General features: G+C 45.2%; 1 protein-coding gene across 1 annotated transcript in view; it reads right to left on the bottom strand.

Moving 5' to 3' along the window:
• Window positions 1–17,737, bottom strand: part of Rapgef5 (Rap guanine nucleotide exchange factor 5) — a 194,075-nt gene that overhangs the window by 66,912 nt on the left and 109,426 nt on the right. Inside the window, exons 10-11 of the mRNA XM_029484349.1 lie at window positions 6,560–6,678; window positions 6,009–6,097 (exon numbers count right to left, since the gene is read on the bottom strand). Coding sequence (XP_029340209.1) covers window positions 6,009–6,097; window positions 6,560–6,678 — 208 coding nt within the window. The remainder of the gene's footprint in view (window positions 1–6,008; window positions 6,098–6,559; window positions 6,679–17,737) is intronic.

Here is a 17,737-nt window from a genome sequence, read left to right as displayed (position 1 = left end):
ACAAATGGAGTCCAGATCTGAGACTCACGGCTTTAAAAGCCCATTCTAGCACATTTTCTATTATGTGGTGGGTGTTCACCTCCCATAATTTTCCACAGAAGGGAGCCGTTCTGGCTATGAAGCCTAATGGCCATCCAGAGGTTTTTGTTGTGTAAGGACCTTTGTGGAAATCTAGTCTCCTATCACTTCCCTATTGTCCCAGGAGTGAGAAGCCAAGCACCTGTACGTCCAGTTCTCTTGTTCCCTCTAAGTATGAGCCTTTCTCTAAACCCCTCTAAGTGGAAAGTCTGGCAGAGCAGCTTAAACTGTGAATTTGGAACATGCCAGACTGCAAAGGCTGGAGGCAGAGGTCATGAGCCTAGACATCAAGCCCTGGACAGGGGAAGCTACAGAAAGGTTGAAGAGAGGGACCATGGCCTTCACTCTCACAGGGAAGTGTTTAAGACCTAGAATAGATCTTTAGAAGGTTCTCAAAGTAATGGCAGTGGGATAGAGCCAGTCAGTGTTCTGTTTTAGAAGCTTGCAAACCTGGCCACCTATTACCCTAGCCTGAGGACTGTTAAGGTCTAGGTAAGATGGAATCCCAGTAGGTAAGATGGAATCCCTGACTGTAGCCACTGGATCACAACGGGTGAGCATTGGCATTTGTGTAAGCATGCTTCACTGAAGCTTGTGGATAGCTATAGATAAACTACATTGGTCAGATTGTCACATTGCACTGCAAATAAAAGGCTAGGGATTTGCAGAGGTGGCTTAGAAGTGGTGTGCTTGCCTAAAATGTAAGATTGAATACAATGCCCTGTATTCAATCTTCAGCAAAAACAAAACAAAACAAACCTAATAGAAAACTACAAAGAAAACAAAAATATCAAAATAAGTCCATGAACATATCAATTACATGAAATCATGGGAAGATTTACAGTACTTAAACACTTCTCTATCTACCCTCAAAAAGCTTAGCTGTAACAGGGTCTGTGCGAGGCTTCCCACTGGCCCAGTGACCTGGATGGGCAAGGCAAGCTCAGCAAGAAAGAAGCTCAACAAAGCTGTTCTACCTTTCCAACCAGCATTCCTTCCATTCCTTATAAAAATCACATTTCAAGGTTACTATAAACTTGGTGCTGGCAGGAAAGGAGACTTAACAGAAAAAAAGGGCTATTCCCTTGTTTAATCAGAATTTTATCAATGCAATACCCAACAAAGCCCCTAGGCCAATGATTCTCAACTTTCCTAAGACCCGTTAGTACAGTTTCTTGTGTTGTGGTAACCCCAACCATAAACATATTTTCTACTTCACAAATGTTAATTTTGCTACTGTTACAAATCACAATGCAAATATCTATGTTTTCTGATGGTCCTAGGTATCCTTTGAAAGGATCATTCAACCCCCAAAGCAGGTGTTCACCTACAGGTTGAGAACTTCTGCCCTGGGTTCCACAGCAAGAGCACTCAGACTCAAAACCCCACCCTCGGCCCTGCCCTGACCACTCTGCTTTACAGAGGTGTAATCTCTGAAGAACTGGAAGGGACACACTTTCTCTCTCACAGGCTTTACCTACAAAGTGCTGCTTAAAGCCAATCATCCATCAGCATGGAAGGACACAGGATGACCAAGGCAGGCTTAGATACAGTGCTGTGGATTACCCTGTAGCTGCCTGTGTTCTGATGTTTAATTCTGCCTTCCCAAAAGGAGCTGCCCCATGTGGAGCGAATCACATACTCAGGTGATTTCATGTGAAACTTCTCCCAATTTTAACTGGTCAAATAAAGGCTAGAGCAGTGGAAAGGTGGGGCTGGAGGTTTTAGAGAGTGGGGGAAGAGTAGATTCGAGGGTGACAGAGGAAGAGGAGATGGAAGGAAGATGGAACAGAACCACATGGTCTGGAGAAGCCACAGTAGCAAGGGATCTCAAAGCTGGGGAATAGAGTAGTGTAGTGGTAAATCTGCCCAGTCTAGCATGCAGCTTATAAATACTGTAACTGAGTTGTGTGTTTTTGCACGGGTTTATTGGGGTTGGAGATTTACTGCAACAATACAGACTATATATATAGTATATAATACATACTATACAGAGATGTATTAACTGAACACACAGAATGACAGCCCCATGAAATAAAGAAATGGGGTCAAACCTAATGAGAACCAGGGAGGCCTTCCCTCTCCTATTAGCCTGCTCAGCTCTCTAGCTTTTCCTGAGAACCGGTCACCATAAGCACACTTTGTTCAAAAGGGTGGGTAAGAAATTAGGCAGGGGTGGGGAGGAAATAGGAAGTAACCCTGATGTCAGTTTCTCCCTTGTTTTGAAATAGAAATCAGTTTCTACAGAGGCACCTGCAGGCCAGAAATGCTGCATTCTCCGCAGGAGAAAAAGGGTTAAGTAGAAACAGCACCCCAGTGCACAGCAGGGCAGTGGGGCAGCAGAGCAGCCTTGGCTCACACCTGTCCTCTATCCCTCCCCTCCCCCCAGACCCTCCATTCAGAGCTTCAAGTCATTTTCTCCTTTTTTTTTTTTTTCCCTTTTAATTCCCAGGCTGGGAATGCCCAGCGATGTCTGTCCTATTTCTGGGCAGATAAAAGGGAGGGCTACAGAAACTGCTGGATTTTTCTCTAACATTTCTGAGTGTTTTAAGTCAGAACCTGAACTGTGAAAGAAAAGAAAATCTTTGAAAACAGCTTCAGTCACTTCTCGAAATCACAAACAAATAGCCGCTCACCCCACTCTCCTTTTTCTTTTCTATTTAAAAGAATGAAGTATGTGAAGAAGAAAAAAAAACTGTTAAAAATTATATTTCAGTGGATTTTACTGCTACTTGCTCTTTGGTGTACTATAATGAACTCATAAACAAGAGGGCATTCAGCATAAATTGATGGAGATTTCAAAGCTGCCTGCAAAGGGAGATTCAAGTGTTTAAAGGTTTGCCTTGGAGTGGTGGTGGTCACCTCTAATCCCAGCACTCAGGAGACAGAGGCAGGTGGATTTCTGTGAGTTCGAGGCCAGCCTGGTCTACATAGTGAGTTCCAGGGCAGCCTCGGCTACATAGGAAGCTTATCTCTAAAAAGAAAAAAAAATTAAGGTTTGCCTTTCCCCTACCAGCATTCTTCATTCTTATTTGATACAAGTAAAAAACCTAAACATCCATCCATTCCACATACATCCTGGGTGTGGTGTTACCATACAGGAAAGATACCCAGGTCCGTGGAATCACCCTGGTGATAGTATGAGGATCAGACTATATAAAATTATGATTTCTAACTCAGCTTGATTTGGCGACAGAATACTGCATGAATTGTTGAACTGTTTCTATCCTATTCTTGATTCAAGTAGCAACAGAAATAAAAGCCTTCTTCTCTCAGAGCCTCGGCCTTCTCTTTTCTATTCTGTTCCATTCAACTTCTTCCATTTCAGTGTTAACACCAGTGGGTAATCAAGCCAATCTGTCCCATGTGACCACTGGAGCCTTCTCTGCCGGGACTTGTACACACATTTTCACAAGCGTCTTCTGTGAGAAACATGTGAAGCATCTCTTGTTTGGTTGTTCTTCCAGCTTCTGGTAGGCACACAAATGAAGGAATGTCAAAACAGCTCTCCAGGCTCCCAGAGATTTCCATTCCTTCTTTCCATGTATCCTTTTCCCCTCCGTGACACCAGAGCCATGTGCAGGGCTACATAGGGCAACATGGGAGACTCTCAAATGCTGATGTATGCTTTTACTGAGGCCCCTTCTCACTCCCTCCGTCCATCTATCCCCCATATGGTTTTGCACCTCTTTCAGGCTCACATACAGGAGTCTCTGATATGAGGCTGTCAACCTGGCCCAAGTGTCACTCACCCATGACTAGGGACCTCCAGCACGTTAGAAATCCAATTCATTTAGTATTCAAGCTAAACTAAACCGACCACTTTTCTTTTATTTGAATCCATGTACTTTATATCTTTAAAACCTACCAACAAAAGAACACATGGCAGCTCTTTCCTGGAAGTTTTAAAGAGCCATGCCACGTCCCCTTAAGATTCTCTCATTTATGCACAGCAAACACTTTCTTCAAAGTTAATGTTTTCATAAAATTCTCCTCCGATGAGAGGAAAGGTTATTATTGTATATATTTTTTCAAATGTCTTTACAAAACTCTGAAGAAATATATGTGTCCATGAGTCCTTCATTGAAACTCTGAATAAAGATCACGACCTCAGATGAGGTTATCCCAGACAGGTTCATGAACCACTTACATTGGGGCCAGACAGTCTATCCAATGAGTCCCAGTCCTTTGTGCTTTTGGTGTGTTTGCCTGAAGTGGCATATGTGACCCTCTGGTCAGTATTAGTGAGAAGAAAGCAGAAATAAAATTCAGTACAGAACATGAATGTCCCACTGCAAACAGGAGGCAACTCCCTGGCCTTACAGACATGAAGGTGACAGGTTGTTTCCAGTGTCAAATAATGAGTCTTTTAGTGAGTCACTGGGATGCAAGGGTGTCTGAACAGTGAGGCACTCCTAGCTTGGTGGAGTCACTGGGTTTGATCTCCAGAAGCACAAGAGATTTAAAGAAAGGAACATACTGAGTAAATTTAGAAAGAAAAGCAAACAAATTACTATTAAATAATTTCTGTGCTTAGGATGTTAAAAAACAAATCATTCCACCCCTCCACCACTCCCCTATGCCTAAGGAGTCCTGCTCTTTTTATGTCATGGAAATTATACTCCCAACAACCTATGGAAATTAGTACATGGGGAACCCATCTTATGATTCCATCTGTAGGCAGAACATTGGAGCATTGCTCAAAGGCACAAAGTGTGAATTTGCAGATATACAAAATAACCAAGTGGATGCCACAATGATACTTTTATTTTACTGAGAATAGCTTACTTTGTGTGTGTAAGCGATGACTGATTCTTTCCCAATTGTATGCAAGATAAAGTATTTGGACTTTTAAACTAAACAACGATATTACAAGACTCATGGTTGGATCATGAAGCTTTTTTCTCTTTTTAACCTATTCACATATTTCATACATCATTGCTTCTGTTACTGTCCTCTGTAAAGCAGTACAGAGCCAAACATCACTCAGAGTCAGGGAAACTTAGTCCTGAGCTGGCATTTCAGTCTCCCCTGTGTGGTAAAATCCAAGCAGTTGCCTTGCACTAATGCAACCTACAGCTGCCTTTGCTGGATGCAAGCAACACTGCACAATGTGGGGGTCACAGGTGCTGTGTGCAGACTCAAAAAGTATACGGCAGTCACCAAGTGGCAAACTTCAGGCTACTTTCAGAAGTCTGTTCACACGGGGATAACCTCTCTAGGCTGAAACAGATGTCAAATGCTGGTTACTAGAAGCAAGCACTCTATGAGAAAAGAAATGACCAGTAAGTCAACGGTACAGAGAGTAACAGTGTTTCCAAAAGTGCAGGAAGCTGAAAGTCAGATGGTGAGACATCTGGACAACAAGGCTTTGATCTCTGGTCAGAGAAGCTGTATCATATGAGGTGCTCCAATCCTTATGTTGGGCAAGCAGTTTATAAGCACTTGGAAAGGGGCAGAAGTTGCTGTTGCCAATGAGGGTTTGCAAATTGTTTGCATTTGGGCAGGGAAGCCACTCTCAGGACTCAACCAGCATTTCCTACAGACCAGGTGAAAGCCCCTTCATGGCCCCCTCCCCTTGAGCTGCTTTTCATAGCACAGGAGCTATTGAATACTGGATTCTTGCCAAGTGGCTTTAAGGCGAGATTTGACGAAAATTACAAAGTACACACATCTACCCTCACCTCATTTTCTTTCCTCAGCGACTTCCCAGGCAGCTGTTCAAGAACTACATGTGTCCATTTACTGGATTGAAACAAGCAGCACAGGCATAAGGAGAGCCACACAAAGCATATGCTTTCCCAGACCATCCTGATTTCCAAAACAGTGGGAGCTTAGCTCCTGGGGGTACTGACAGGGGCATCAGCTGCTTCTGCTTTGGAGGCAGGAGACCCCCTTCCCAGCCCCCAACCTCCCACACCCCGGCTTACCTGTTTCTTTGTGCTGAACCTCTGCCAGGTGCAAGTCATTCAAAAGGTGCTCCAAGATCTTCTCCGGGGTACCAGACACCACCACATATCTGTCAGAGAGCAGAGAGTCCACCGAGTCATCCTCCGTGGAAGACTGTGAGCGGCTGCTCCATTCATCGTCCTCATCTTCTTCGTCGATGTATTTGAAATAAGGCACATCGAAGGTAGGCAAGGGCAGCTGGCGCTCTGAGAGTGCCGCGGAATCTTTCCTCTCTAGAGGGGGGTCAAAGACCCGCAAGCGGGAGCTGCCCATTGTGAACGGTGCCTAACAAAGGCATCCCCTAAAGGCTATAAGATCTTGCCATCCTTGTCCTTTCACTGGGAACTGAGTCCATCTGGCTGCTAAGAGCTCTGCAGTCAGCTAGAACGCCGGAGAGGCGGAGAGAAAAGAGGGAGGAGGAGGGAGGGTAGGGCAGGCGGCAGAGCGAGCGAGTGAGTGAGAGGGAGCTGGGAAGGGAAGCAGCCAGGGAAGGAAACCGGAGCGAGCGTGCTTGGGTTGCGGGGACTCTCACCTCGCGTCGTTCTCCGCACTCCCTGAGGTGGGGGCTGGGCCACAGCCTGCTACTTTCTTCAGCACCAGCACACTCTGGCCTTGCTCTTTAACCTGAACCATCGTCACTTCATCATCTTGCTTTAATTGTAGATCAGAGTGATGGATGAGAGAAGAAAAGGGGAAGAGAAAATTAAAAAGAAGCCAACTAGCTTCACCTCATTTCTTTAAAGACCTGGAATAAATTAGGAGTGTGGTCAGGCATCTAATAGTACAGAATCTAGGCTCAAGGTCTCTGGAAACACAGACACACAAAGCCTTAAAGACATAGGATGCTAGAGCAACCTGTGAGTGGGGGAGCAGGAATTAAGATTTGAAGGTTGTTTTTTTTTTTGTTTTTGTTTTTTTGGTTTTTTTTTTTTTTTTTTTTTTTTTTTGGAGACAGGGTTTTGGAACTCACTCTGTAGACCAGGCTGGCCTTGAACTCAGAAATCCGCCTGCCTCTGCCTCCCAAGTGCTGGGATTAAAGGCCCATCCCCGGGGGATTTGAAGATTCTATTTTTAAACCTACCTCCAGGAGCAATTGGATTTAGAGAATAGAACGTTTAAAGTTTCAAAATGTACAGCATACTAGCTGCATTTGTACTATTGTCCTTACCTGGATTGAAAATTACAGCATACCTACTAATAAATACTAAAATAAGGAGTAAAGACTTGCTTTAAACCACGGGCAAACAGCTACCCACTGGATCATTCAGGTCAAGCCTCCTCCACCTCCTTCCATCTGTGTTGTCCCCACCCCCACACCCCCACTTCATCTGGACTTTCAAATTTATCAGGTACTTGTTTTACCAGAATACAAGCAAAAATGGATCTCTAGTTAGAATCTCATCCCAGCTGAAGTTCTGACGTCATGGGCCACTGCACTGACTTTCTTCATCTCTGTCCCTTTTAAAAGAGTCTAGGAGCTTAACTATCATTCATTTCTGCATACACAGCTTCCACAGAGCAGAGCCAATGTGTCTGTCTGACCTGGCTCAGTCAGGGGACAGTCCCTGCTGACCCAGCAGTACGGACCCAAGTCTAAGCCATGGGTATAAACTTTCATGGCATTTGCTATAAAACTCTCCCAATGTGTAGCACCCAGTCATAGGAAGACAGCCAGAGTCAGTAAAAGAACATTAAAAGGCAAATAAGAAAGGCTATCTTCTATGTTGCTGATGACTTGGGAAACAAAACAAAACAAAACCCAAGGTTAGAGAAAGAAAAGTTGACAGCTTCCTCTGAAAGATGATGTCAACTCTTTGCAAAGGAGCCCTGTGCTAGCTAGCACCGTTCTGCTGACAAGATCTTACCTATAACTAGGTGCAGACACAGAGAAGGATACCCTGGTCTCCTTCCTGTGTGGATGAAAGGAGCCTTATCATGTGCTGTGCTGTGTAATTGCTTCTATAGGCCCATCACTGATCAGTGTATTTATTTTCATTTTAAAAGACTAGAAAGGTACCAATATCAGCAAATCACCCACAGAAAATAAGACTGTGCCCTCAACTCCTAATTTCTAAGAAAATGTAAATCTTCCTGAATTTTTCTTTAAAAAAAGCAAACAATATTGGTGATCCTGGAAAACAGCAGTATAATTGTATGTTCATTCTTTTAAAATCTCTTATGGACAAATAATTTTGCTATGTAGAACTGATGTATTATGTTTCAGCAAGGTCAGACACATGGTGTCTGTGGCAATTAATGCTGGATATTCATTGTTCAACTCCCCAAGGAGGCCAGTGTGACTCCTGTAACATGAATACCAATGTGTAATTGCTATCTTTTCATTTCTCCAAAGCAGTTCTTTTGTTATCCATGTGGCTGAAGTGAACTAAAGTGGCTGGAGAGAGGGGCATACATGGTGCAAGGGGGCGGGGGGGGGGGNGAGAAGAAAGCTGGTACGAGACATGTGGAATCAGACAAATATCAGACAAATAATTCTATTATTTTGAAGAAGAGATGTGAGAAGGCAAAGTCTTTCCCCAGCTCCCTCTAATCATAAGCCAATATTCATCTTATATGAGCCACTGTCGTTCTGAAGTACATTTTACATCCTATGTGCATGTGATATATGACATTATTAACTTCTGCAGGCTGCACACATACATATGGATGGGCAGGACTTTGCTAATGTCTGTGTAAGTGATATGTATGACATGGCTGTGCACACAGTAGTCATACTTTACTGGGCAGGAGAATAGCTGAGTCGGATTGATATACTATCAATAGCATCTTATGCCACTGTAATAGGTTCCATTTGGAACCTGTTAAAAATAAGGGAGAGGAGAAGCAGAAAAATCAATGAGCAAGGGAAAATGTAAATTATTGAAACCTGCTGTGAAAACAAAAGACTCCCGTGTGTTATAACCATCTATGAAGGAGGGCTAAATCAATGCATCCGAATCTTGGCATCTGTCCCCAGTTCCTCTTCCCGAAAAAGAGGAAGCAGCACCATTGAGGCTGGGGCATGAAATCTTCATTTCAGAAATTGCTAGGGTAAAAATAAGAATTAGGACTAATGGTGGAAAATGTGTTCAATGACAGATCGTCCTTGAAACAGAAGCATTAAAACTTGTAATCGACAGTTGTTATGCAGCAAACAAAGAGGGCCTCCTTTGGGTAGGACACCCTGCTGGACAGTAAGTACCAAGCAAAGAAGAAGACAAGCTCTGCTCTGAACTAAGTTATCTGGTACTGTGAAATCAGAAGCACAGCTTGGTCACATCCTCAGGTGATGCTAAGGGCAGGGGACCAAGGCAAGTGGAAGCCACAGGGTTTGGTGGTCAAAGATAAGTGGCCTAAGAGACTGAGAATGACAGCCGATGTCTGAGTATTGACAGGATGGTGTACTGTAGATATTTACCAGGCAGTTAGAAGGAAAACAGTTTTCTGCACAAAGGCCAAGGATAGAGACAAGTTTGTTAATAATTCAGATCTTGGCAGTTGATAAAGTTAAGGGAGAAAGACAAGTGTGGAAACTAGGAAATGAGATTTAATGGGAACAACACAGTAAGAGATGAAGGCTGATAGCAAGAGTCTCTGGGAAGTTACAAGGAGATGATGAGGGCTTGGTGAGCCCGGAGGAGCAGGGAACAGCGTCAGGAGGTCCAGGGAAGAGCCTGCCCCATTGATGTTCAAACTGACAAGCCTAAGAAAAGATCTGCTGGCATCACTTTGGGGCAAGAGGTAAGGAGGAGGAGCCATAGCCTAGGTGCTCTGGAAGCTGAGGCAGGAGGATCACATGTTCAAGCCAGCCTGGGGCAAGGACCAAAACACTGACTGAAGCTTGGAAAAGGGGCCTGGGATATAGCTTAGTGGTAGAGAAAGCTCTGAAACTTTGCATTTAATTCACAGGTGAGGGAGGAGGCAGAAGAGGAAGGGAGGAAGGAAGGAAGGAAGGGAGGGAGGGAGGGAGGGAGGGAAGAAGGGAGGGAGGGAAGAAGGGAGGAAGGGAGGGAAGAAGGGAGGTTGGAAGAAAGAGGGAGGGAGGGAGGGTGGGAGAGAGGAAGGGAGGGGGAGGGAAGAAAAGAGAAAGGAAGGGAGGAGGGGGGAGGGAGGGAAGGGGAGTGGGACAGAGGAGTGTTAAGGAAAGGAGGGAGATGATGTGGAAGTCTCAGGGCAACCTGAGACTTTCAATGTGTAGGGCTGGGGAGCTTGAAGACACTGTGGCCCTTGCTGAGTAGGAACACAGAACACAAATGCAGGATCAGGCTACAACAGAGTCCTCTTCCTTTCAGATAGAATCCGACAGCTCAGTGAAGCAGAAACAAGCTGGAGAGATCATACGCAATGACTTCTTAGTACACTGGTACAGAGGCAGCCTCTGGAGGAGGGGTGTGTGGTGAGGTTGGTAGCCTAAAGAAGACGTTACTGGAAAAGTGGCCTCAGGGAAGCAGCAGGGGACGAACCAGTTATGAAGAGAAAGACTGCCCGCAGGCTTTGTGAACTGCTGAGGCTAGAAAAGACATTTGTGGTTTTATGACTTTCTTTCTGCTCTAAGTGCTTAGGAGCCTTAACGGAATGAGTGACTGATGAAGCCCATCCAGGGTAAGGAATACACAGGGAGATATCAGAAGCCAGGGTGGGGAGAGGACCCAGGGATCAGGCACATCAGGAAAATAGCCCTTCATCACAGAGTGTCTGAAGGGGCAGATCCATTGTGAAAACTGAGGGCTGCTGACCATCAAACAGGGGCTAACAGCATAGGCTTTATTCAAGGGAGCAAAGGCTCCACAGTTCTGAGTAGTGAAAACTAAGGGGAGGGACAGAGGCCCCTGAATGACGCCAGTACTTTGGGTTGGGTCCTAGGTTCCAGATTTACTGCATCTACAATGCTGACAACTTCCTAAGTGGTTAGTGCACTAAAAGCATCTTTGGTTTGAGTTTTTAACCTCTTGTCCTTGATCCCTTGAAGCAGCTTGAACAGGTCCAGAATTACAAAGGAAGAAGGCAACTTCTTTCATTTAAAACAAATCCCTTTCCACACTCCCCACTGGAATTTATGTTAATGAGGCCACACTGGGGAAAGTCAACAAATAACCCCACCATAGGAGGCCAGGTTGCTAAGGAAACCAACCACCTGCTCAGAGGGCTCACTGCCCCTGTCCTCATCCCTAAAGGTTTTAGTGGTCACCAAGGCCCAATGACCTAATCAATTATGCATGCATAAAGAACTCGGTAAGAAGGACTGAGTTCGAGGGCTTCTGGGAAAGTGAGTGAGGGTCCATCCACCTGTCCAGAAGGCAGTGCATCCCAGCTGCACAGAAAGCAGCTGTACCTAGGACATATGCCTTTGCTGTTCATTTGTGTCCTTTAAAATATTCTTTACAATAAACTGGTAAATGTATTTCCTGGGTTCTGTAGCCACTTTAGAAAATGACTGGAACCAAAGGGGTAGATTGTGGAAACTCCAATGTATAGCCAATAGATCAGAAGCATGGATAAAACAGCCTGAAGCTCCTGATTGGCATCAAACGTTGGGGCTCAGCCTACGGGATCGGATGCTACCCCCTGGTAGACAGTGTCATATACAGTTGAATTATGGGTAGTTGAGCTTAGATCAGTACAGAACTGACCATTTTTCTTGTTGGCAGGGGACCCCCCTCACACATATCTGGTCACAAAAGTATTCTGTGTTGACAGATGAGTAAGAAAGAAAAAGCCCTGTGCTCCCCCAAGCCACGATTTTAGACCCTGACACATGGGAGCCGAGTTGGCACTTACAGCCAGACCTCAATGTTCTGTTCTACACGATTTTGTAGGAAATCAACAGCAGACAATGTCACTAAATAATCACAGTGGGTCAAAACAAAAATGCAGCCTTTTAGTTATTATATCCGAATGAAGAATGAATATTGTTCAACCCACAAATTCCCCCAAAACCTGTTTGCTGCCTGCTGCTCTTTCTTTGCCCTAGCCTGCATTCTCTGTTGGGAGGATAAGACTTAGTCACAGAATTACCCTAGTTTCTAGACAGTAATCCAGAGCAAAGCCTCACTTCCTTGGGATCTTTCCAAGGTCAAATGTCCGGAGTACCTTCCTGTAACTCTTTCTCCAGGATCCCCTTCTAGAGCATGAAGACTCAAGATGAGTACACAACAGCAATGAGGCCAATTCAGTCACCTGCAGGGGTGGTCCTGGAGGTGGTCTCTGATGAGGTTAACAGGGTTTCATGCTGCCCTGGTACTGGAGTGATAAAGGAGATGGCATAATGGAGTTTTAGAGAAAAAGCACTTATTGGTAAGGTGTTAAGTGTCAGGCATTCCTGTCAGTGATAGAGGGGCATGGGGCTCATGACGGGAAGGCAGAAGACAGACAATGAGTCCTTCAAGGAAAATGGGACAGCATCCTGGAGTAAGGACCAGAGGACCAAGCCAGTGGCATGGACTCTGAGGAGGAATGGCTTTGGGAGATGGGATGAGGGTATGGATGGCTTAATTTGCAGGAGGTACCATGTTCTTTTCTACTTCTTCAGGGAAGTCCTCACCCTCTAACACACACTTTAGTCCCAGATCTGCTCTCATTCCCACTTCAGGGATGGCACAAGGAGCTCTGGCAAGTAGCCAAGTGGACTCCTCAGAGTTCTGCCCATGGGCACATTACTGGAGACAGTAGAAGAAGAGGAGGCACAAATGCAAGTAGTAAGTAGTCCTCAGATGACAGTGGGGGAGCCTGTGTGATAAGAGAGGAATTGAGTGCTGAGGCTTATGGTCTCCTGCAAAAAGCCTTCAGGAGGAAGAAAACAGATGAGGACTCCTAAGTCATCGTTCCCCCCGCCCCCCGGCACCCCTGCCCCCCACCCCGATTCCTTATGCCTGATCCATTCTCTGGATGAACAACATTGATGATTTTACTCAGTTCGACTATACTGCTATCTGGAACTTGAATTCTGAAAGCACAACAGAACAACCACCTTCAAATGACCTAGATTCACTTCCATGGTCATGCTCAGATTCTTGTGCTTCTACATCAAACCTGTGGGTTTCTTTCCCCATTTATTTATATGGACAATTGTATTTGTATTTTCAGAATGAAAATATAGAGCTGTAAATATACTTTTTTTTTAAAGGGAAGGAGAATGGGTGTTCACAGTTTAGGAGGCCTTAATTTTATTTGAGCCAAATTTCTAGTTACATTTGCATTTTCATACATTACAGTATGACCAAGAAAAAGTGGTGACAGACGCATTTCTCAGCCTGCTGGAAGGGTCATGACCCTTAGCTTGATTGTTTCCACTATTCCCAATTCCCATCCCAGGTGCTCTTGTAAGCAGCCCTGGCTTCTCCGGGCACAGCACATCTCTGATGCCCTGTGAGTGAATGCTTTGTAAGAGCCCTTGCCTAGAGGCTCAGATTATGGGCTTTGAGAGCTAAGAACCTCTGACTGTGTCCTGAGATAAACCATCTTATAAGCAGAAATTCATATTTATCATCTCATCTAAGGAGGTTTGGCTTCTTTGAAAATTCTCCTGACACTAACTCCCTCATTCAGATAAGATGTCCAAAAACATCCAGTTCCAGCACCCATCATCTGACTGTATGACCTCTGGTTACCTACTTTCTGTTTCTCCTTCGCTAAATGATGGCATTCCAAGGACAGGGACTGTGCCTTCTGTCCTTTTTCTAAAGAATGGGTCAGGGCCAGGCACATGATATTCACTTGATAAGGATGTACTGAGCATGCAAATCCATGAGCAAGCAAAAGAGGAGGGACCCCAGCTGCCTCATACGGCTCAAGGTCACCTTGCTGTAAGGCTCTCACGCTCCCACTCACCCTCCACTCAGACCTTTCCTCCTGCACTGGGCATGACAGAACATGTTTGAACTGAAGTGTTCAAGCTGCCCACTCCACATGTGCTGGGGGTTCTAGCAAACAAAGCTCCTAGGCAACTAATGCTTAAGAGGTGTTGTCCCTTAGGTCTATGTCTTTGAACAACCAAAACAGCAGGTGGCCATGAACATGTCAGACGGTGGGCTCTGTTATGAAGCCTTTGTATTCCTAACCTCCTGTTTGTACTTCATTGTCCCCTAACTAGATTTCCCCTCACATGGTCCACTGCTCTAAAATCATACCTGGTGTGGGACAGCCTGAGAGAACCTTTCAGATGGAAACTGTTAACAGTCCCCTAAGCTGACAGCATTATAGGATGAGCACTGGTCTCAGCTGCTTCCCTTCGAGCTCCTGATACAACAATCCTGGTACTAACTTACGAGCACACTGTTTACAGCCAACAGCTTGCTGTGCATCCTCTTCTATCACACAGCCTTGGCTTGACTCGTCTCTCCTCCAGAAAGCCAGGACCTTGACCTCCAATCCTATTTGGTGGTCCTGTGTGACCCTGTGAACCATATGAACCTCTCCCTCTTCATCCCCCCAACCCCCGCGAGTGCTGTTAGTTTCCTGTCTTTCACAAACTATTAACTTTCCTGAAATAGAACCTTCATTTTGCACCCCTACAATCTGTGGGATCTTGACAGGCTGCACTCACTCAGTGAACAGTTATTCAATAAGTTAATGAATAAAAAAGGATGAGTGGACAGATGTGGATTTTAAAGTGAAACATGGCAGGAGACACTTTCCAGGAGGTAGGGACAGGGGGCACCAGGTTACCCTGGTGGTGGATATCGGCGGCAGCCACTATGCCTACCTTGACCACCATCAGAAACGAGGCACTCAGAGAGACAGGCTAACCCAAGGATCATGACAAACAGGCTAGGAGTTATTTACCAGCTCAGAGTGACCCACTCTCACTAGAGAGACTTGCACGGAAACCAGCAACAGACAACCCAGGACTCAGTCACTTTTTAAGGTTATTTATGATAGCTTTTTGATGTGTGTGAAACATCATGCAGTCACTAAATCACAAGAAGCTAATGCAATTTGTTTACACAGCAGTAGAGGCAACCAGAACTAATGAGATGGTGCTGCTGGATTCGAGAACTAGACCCAGGAGGAATGGGACAACAGGGAAGAATCAGGCATGGCAGACAGATAAGCTCATGTGACAACTGACATTTATTGAGGGGCTTACCATTTGGCTGGCAAAGCCAGAGGCTGGGTCTGCATCATCTCAGACAATCATTAGAGTTGTCCTATAAAGTGGACACTACGAAAAGCCAGTTTATACAGGAAGAGGCTGAAGCAGAGGGAGGAAATGTCACCCGATCTGGCGGGAACACAATGCAGGAAGCTGATGAAGCTGATATTAAACACAGACAGGCTCCGTGTACTCCAGTGTCTTTGGTCAAGCCACAGATAACTCTGAGACAGTGGGTGCTCTATTCTGAGAGACTGTAGGAGCTTGATTTACCTAAGGGCCAGACTAGGTCAGTCGGGTTGGTGAGTCAGATGACAGGTGAGTCGAGGCCTTATGGATGTTCAAAACTGCCAAGACAGTAAGTATTTACATTTGAGTGGCCTGCTGGTTTGGGAAGACCACCTTAAGGATTACAGTTCAAGAGAACAGGAGGGTTGACAGGTGGTTAGGATGGTGCAAGTTCAGAATCCAGCCAACTGCTGTCAGGTAAAGCTCAAGTCAGAGCACTGGAAAATGCATAAACTGAGGCAGGGGCCCAAACAGAAAGAGTCTTGTATCCAGCAAAGACTGGATCAGACCCAGAGCCAAGAAGGTCAAATCGTACAGAGGCAGAGGATATAAAAACTGCCTTGTCTCCAGAGATTCAAGAACTGGGCAGACATTGTACAATTTTAAATGGTTAATGTTGTTTTGTAAATTTCGCCTCAAATAAAAAGGAAGGAAGAAGGTTATTGCTGTTACTCAGTGGTTGCTCGTCTAGCATGGACAAGGTCATGGGTTCAATACCCTCCCCGGGACTGTGCAAAACACAATGCATCCATGAGCCTGTGGACACAGTGTTCTGACTGTTGAGTCCTGAGAACCATGTGTTGAGAGGCTAGCTTGGACTCCCAGGATGTCCAAGACAGACCAGAGTAGAAAAACCAATGTCAGTGTGTTGTTTCCACTCAGAGCTTCTGAGCCACGTGGGAGAGGGAGTGCTGGCTTACTAACCACATGCTACAGGTAATTTTCCACCTGTGGGTGGCAAGATAAAAGAGGCTGAGGTGGCTCAATGTCAGGCTGTACAAACAGATGCAATAAGACAGCTCTCCAGCTGAGTTTGGAGCCTGTGAGCAAGACTGGAGAACACCTGGAGACATCTAGATGGAGATGAGACAGTTTGTCAGCCTTTCCAGGACTGAGTTTTATATAATTCATTTGTCTCGACTCCACTCTTCTCCCAGAGGCCCTCAGTGTTGCTCTCTCAACTAGGAAGGAGACACCTGACTTAGTAAGGAGACATCTTCCCCATCTCATACTGCAAGTTTGCACATAGCTTAGCAAACCACCAGGGCCCGCATCTGTATTGGTACTGTAAATATGGGTACCAGACAATTACAGTCCTTAGGGGGTGGGGTTAAACAAAACAGAAGCCTCCTCAGACTAAAGAAAGCTTAACCAAAACTAAACACCAATTTTGCTGACAACTTATCTCATGATTATTTTTCCCCCTCATGGAAATAAGATTTTAAAAAGGAGATGAAGACAAAATACTGCTGAAAGACGTAGTCATCAAAACAAAGACTAAGTGGTGGGGCTGCCATAGTCCCTGCCTGTATGTAAGTAGATTCTGGTTTCATCTCAGCACCATATGAGGGTGGGTTTGGGGAAGACAGACAGACAAAGGAAGAAAGAGGGGGGAGGGAGAGAGGAAGAAAGACAGAGAGAGACACAAAGAGAAACAGACAGATAGTGAGAGAGACTCAGAGAGTGAGGAAGAGAGAGGGGAAAAGAGAGAGGGGAAGAGAGAAGAAGAGAGAAAAAGAGAGACACAGAGACAGAGAGAGGGAGAGGGGAAGAGAGAGGAAGAGAAAGAGAGGAAGAGAGGGAGAGAGAGGAGGAGAGACAGACAGAGAGAAGGGAAAGAGGAAGAGAGAGGAGGAGAGACAAACAGACACACAGAGAAGGGAGAGAGGAAGAGAGAGGAAGAGAAAGAGGAAGGGGGAGAGAAAGAGAGACAGAGAGAAGGGAGAGAGGAAGAGAGACAGAGAGGAGGGAGAGAGGAAGAGAAAGAGAAGGAGGGAAGAAAAGAGAAAGGTTAAGAAGGTGCAGACTTATCGAGGTGAGTTGTTAGGAGAACCAGAACCCAAACCAAAACAAACGCCAAGAAAAATCATCTTTGTCCAGTTTGCTCTAGCACAAGATGAGTAATTAAACAATGATACTTCTTAGCTTTTTATTTTTACATCATAGGTATTAAATTAATAACTTAGGCTAAAGCCTAATGGGCTAACTGAATTCATCATCCCCAAACTCATGGATCCTGGGAAACATGTGACTTCCATAGATAGGTGTGACAGCAAACAGGACTGTACTGTGGAACTAAACAGAACAGAAAGCCAATAAATGTAACAGGAGAGACAGCTGGCAGCTGCTCAGGAAGAACTGCAGTGAGTCTTGTTACCTCTTAGAGTCTTCATATGAAACAAGATGTCTAAGAAGCCAAAAACTAACAGGTTAGATGGGAGTCGGGGATTAGTTAGGGAAGCAGAAAACCGGCCTGAGTAGGACCACAGGCCTCTTCCGGCCGGACCAGCACCGGGGTAGCTAGAGCGCAGGGTCGGCTGACACCCGCCA

Source organism: Mus caroli, chromosome 12 (genome assembly GCF_900094665.2).
Source record: "Mus caroli chromosome 12, CAROLI_EIJ_v1.1, whole genome shotgun sequence".
NCBI lineage: Eukaryota > Metazoa > Chordata > Mammalia > Rodentia > Muridae > Mus > Mus caroli.
This window is presented reverse-complemented; position numbering and strand designations above follow the sequence as displayed.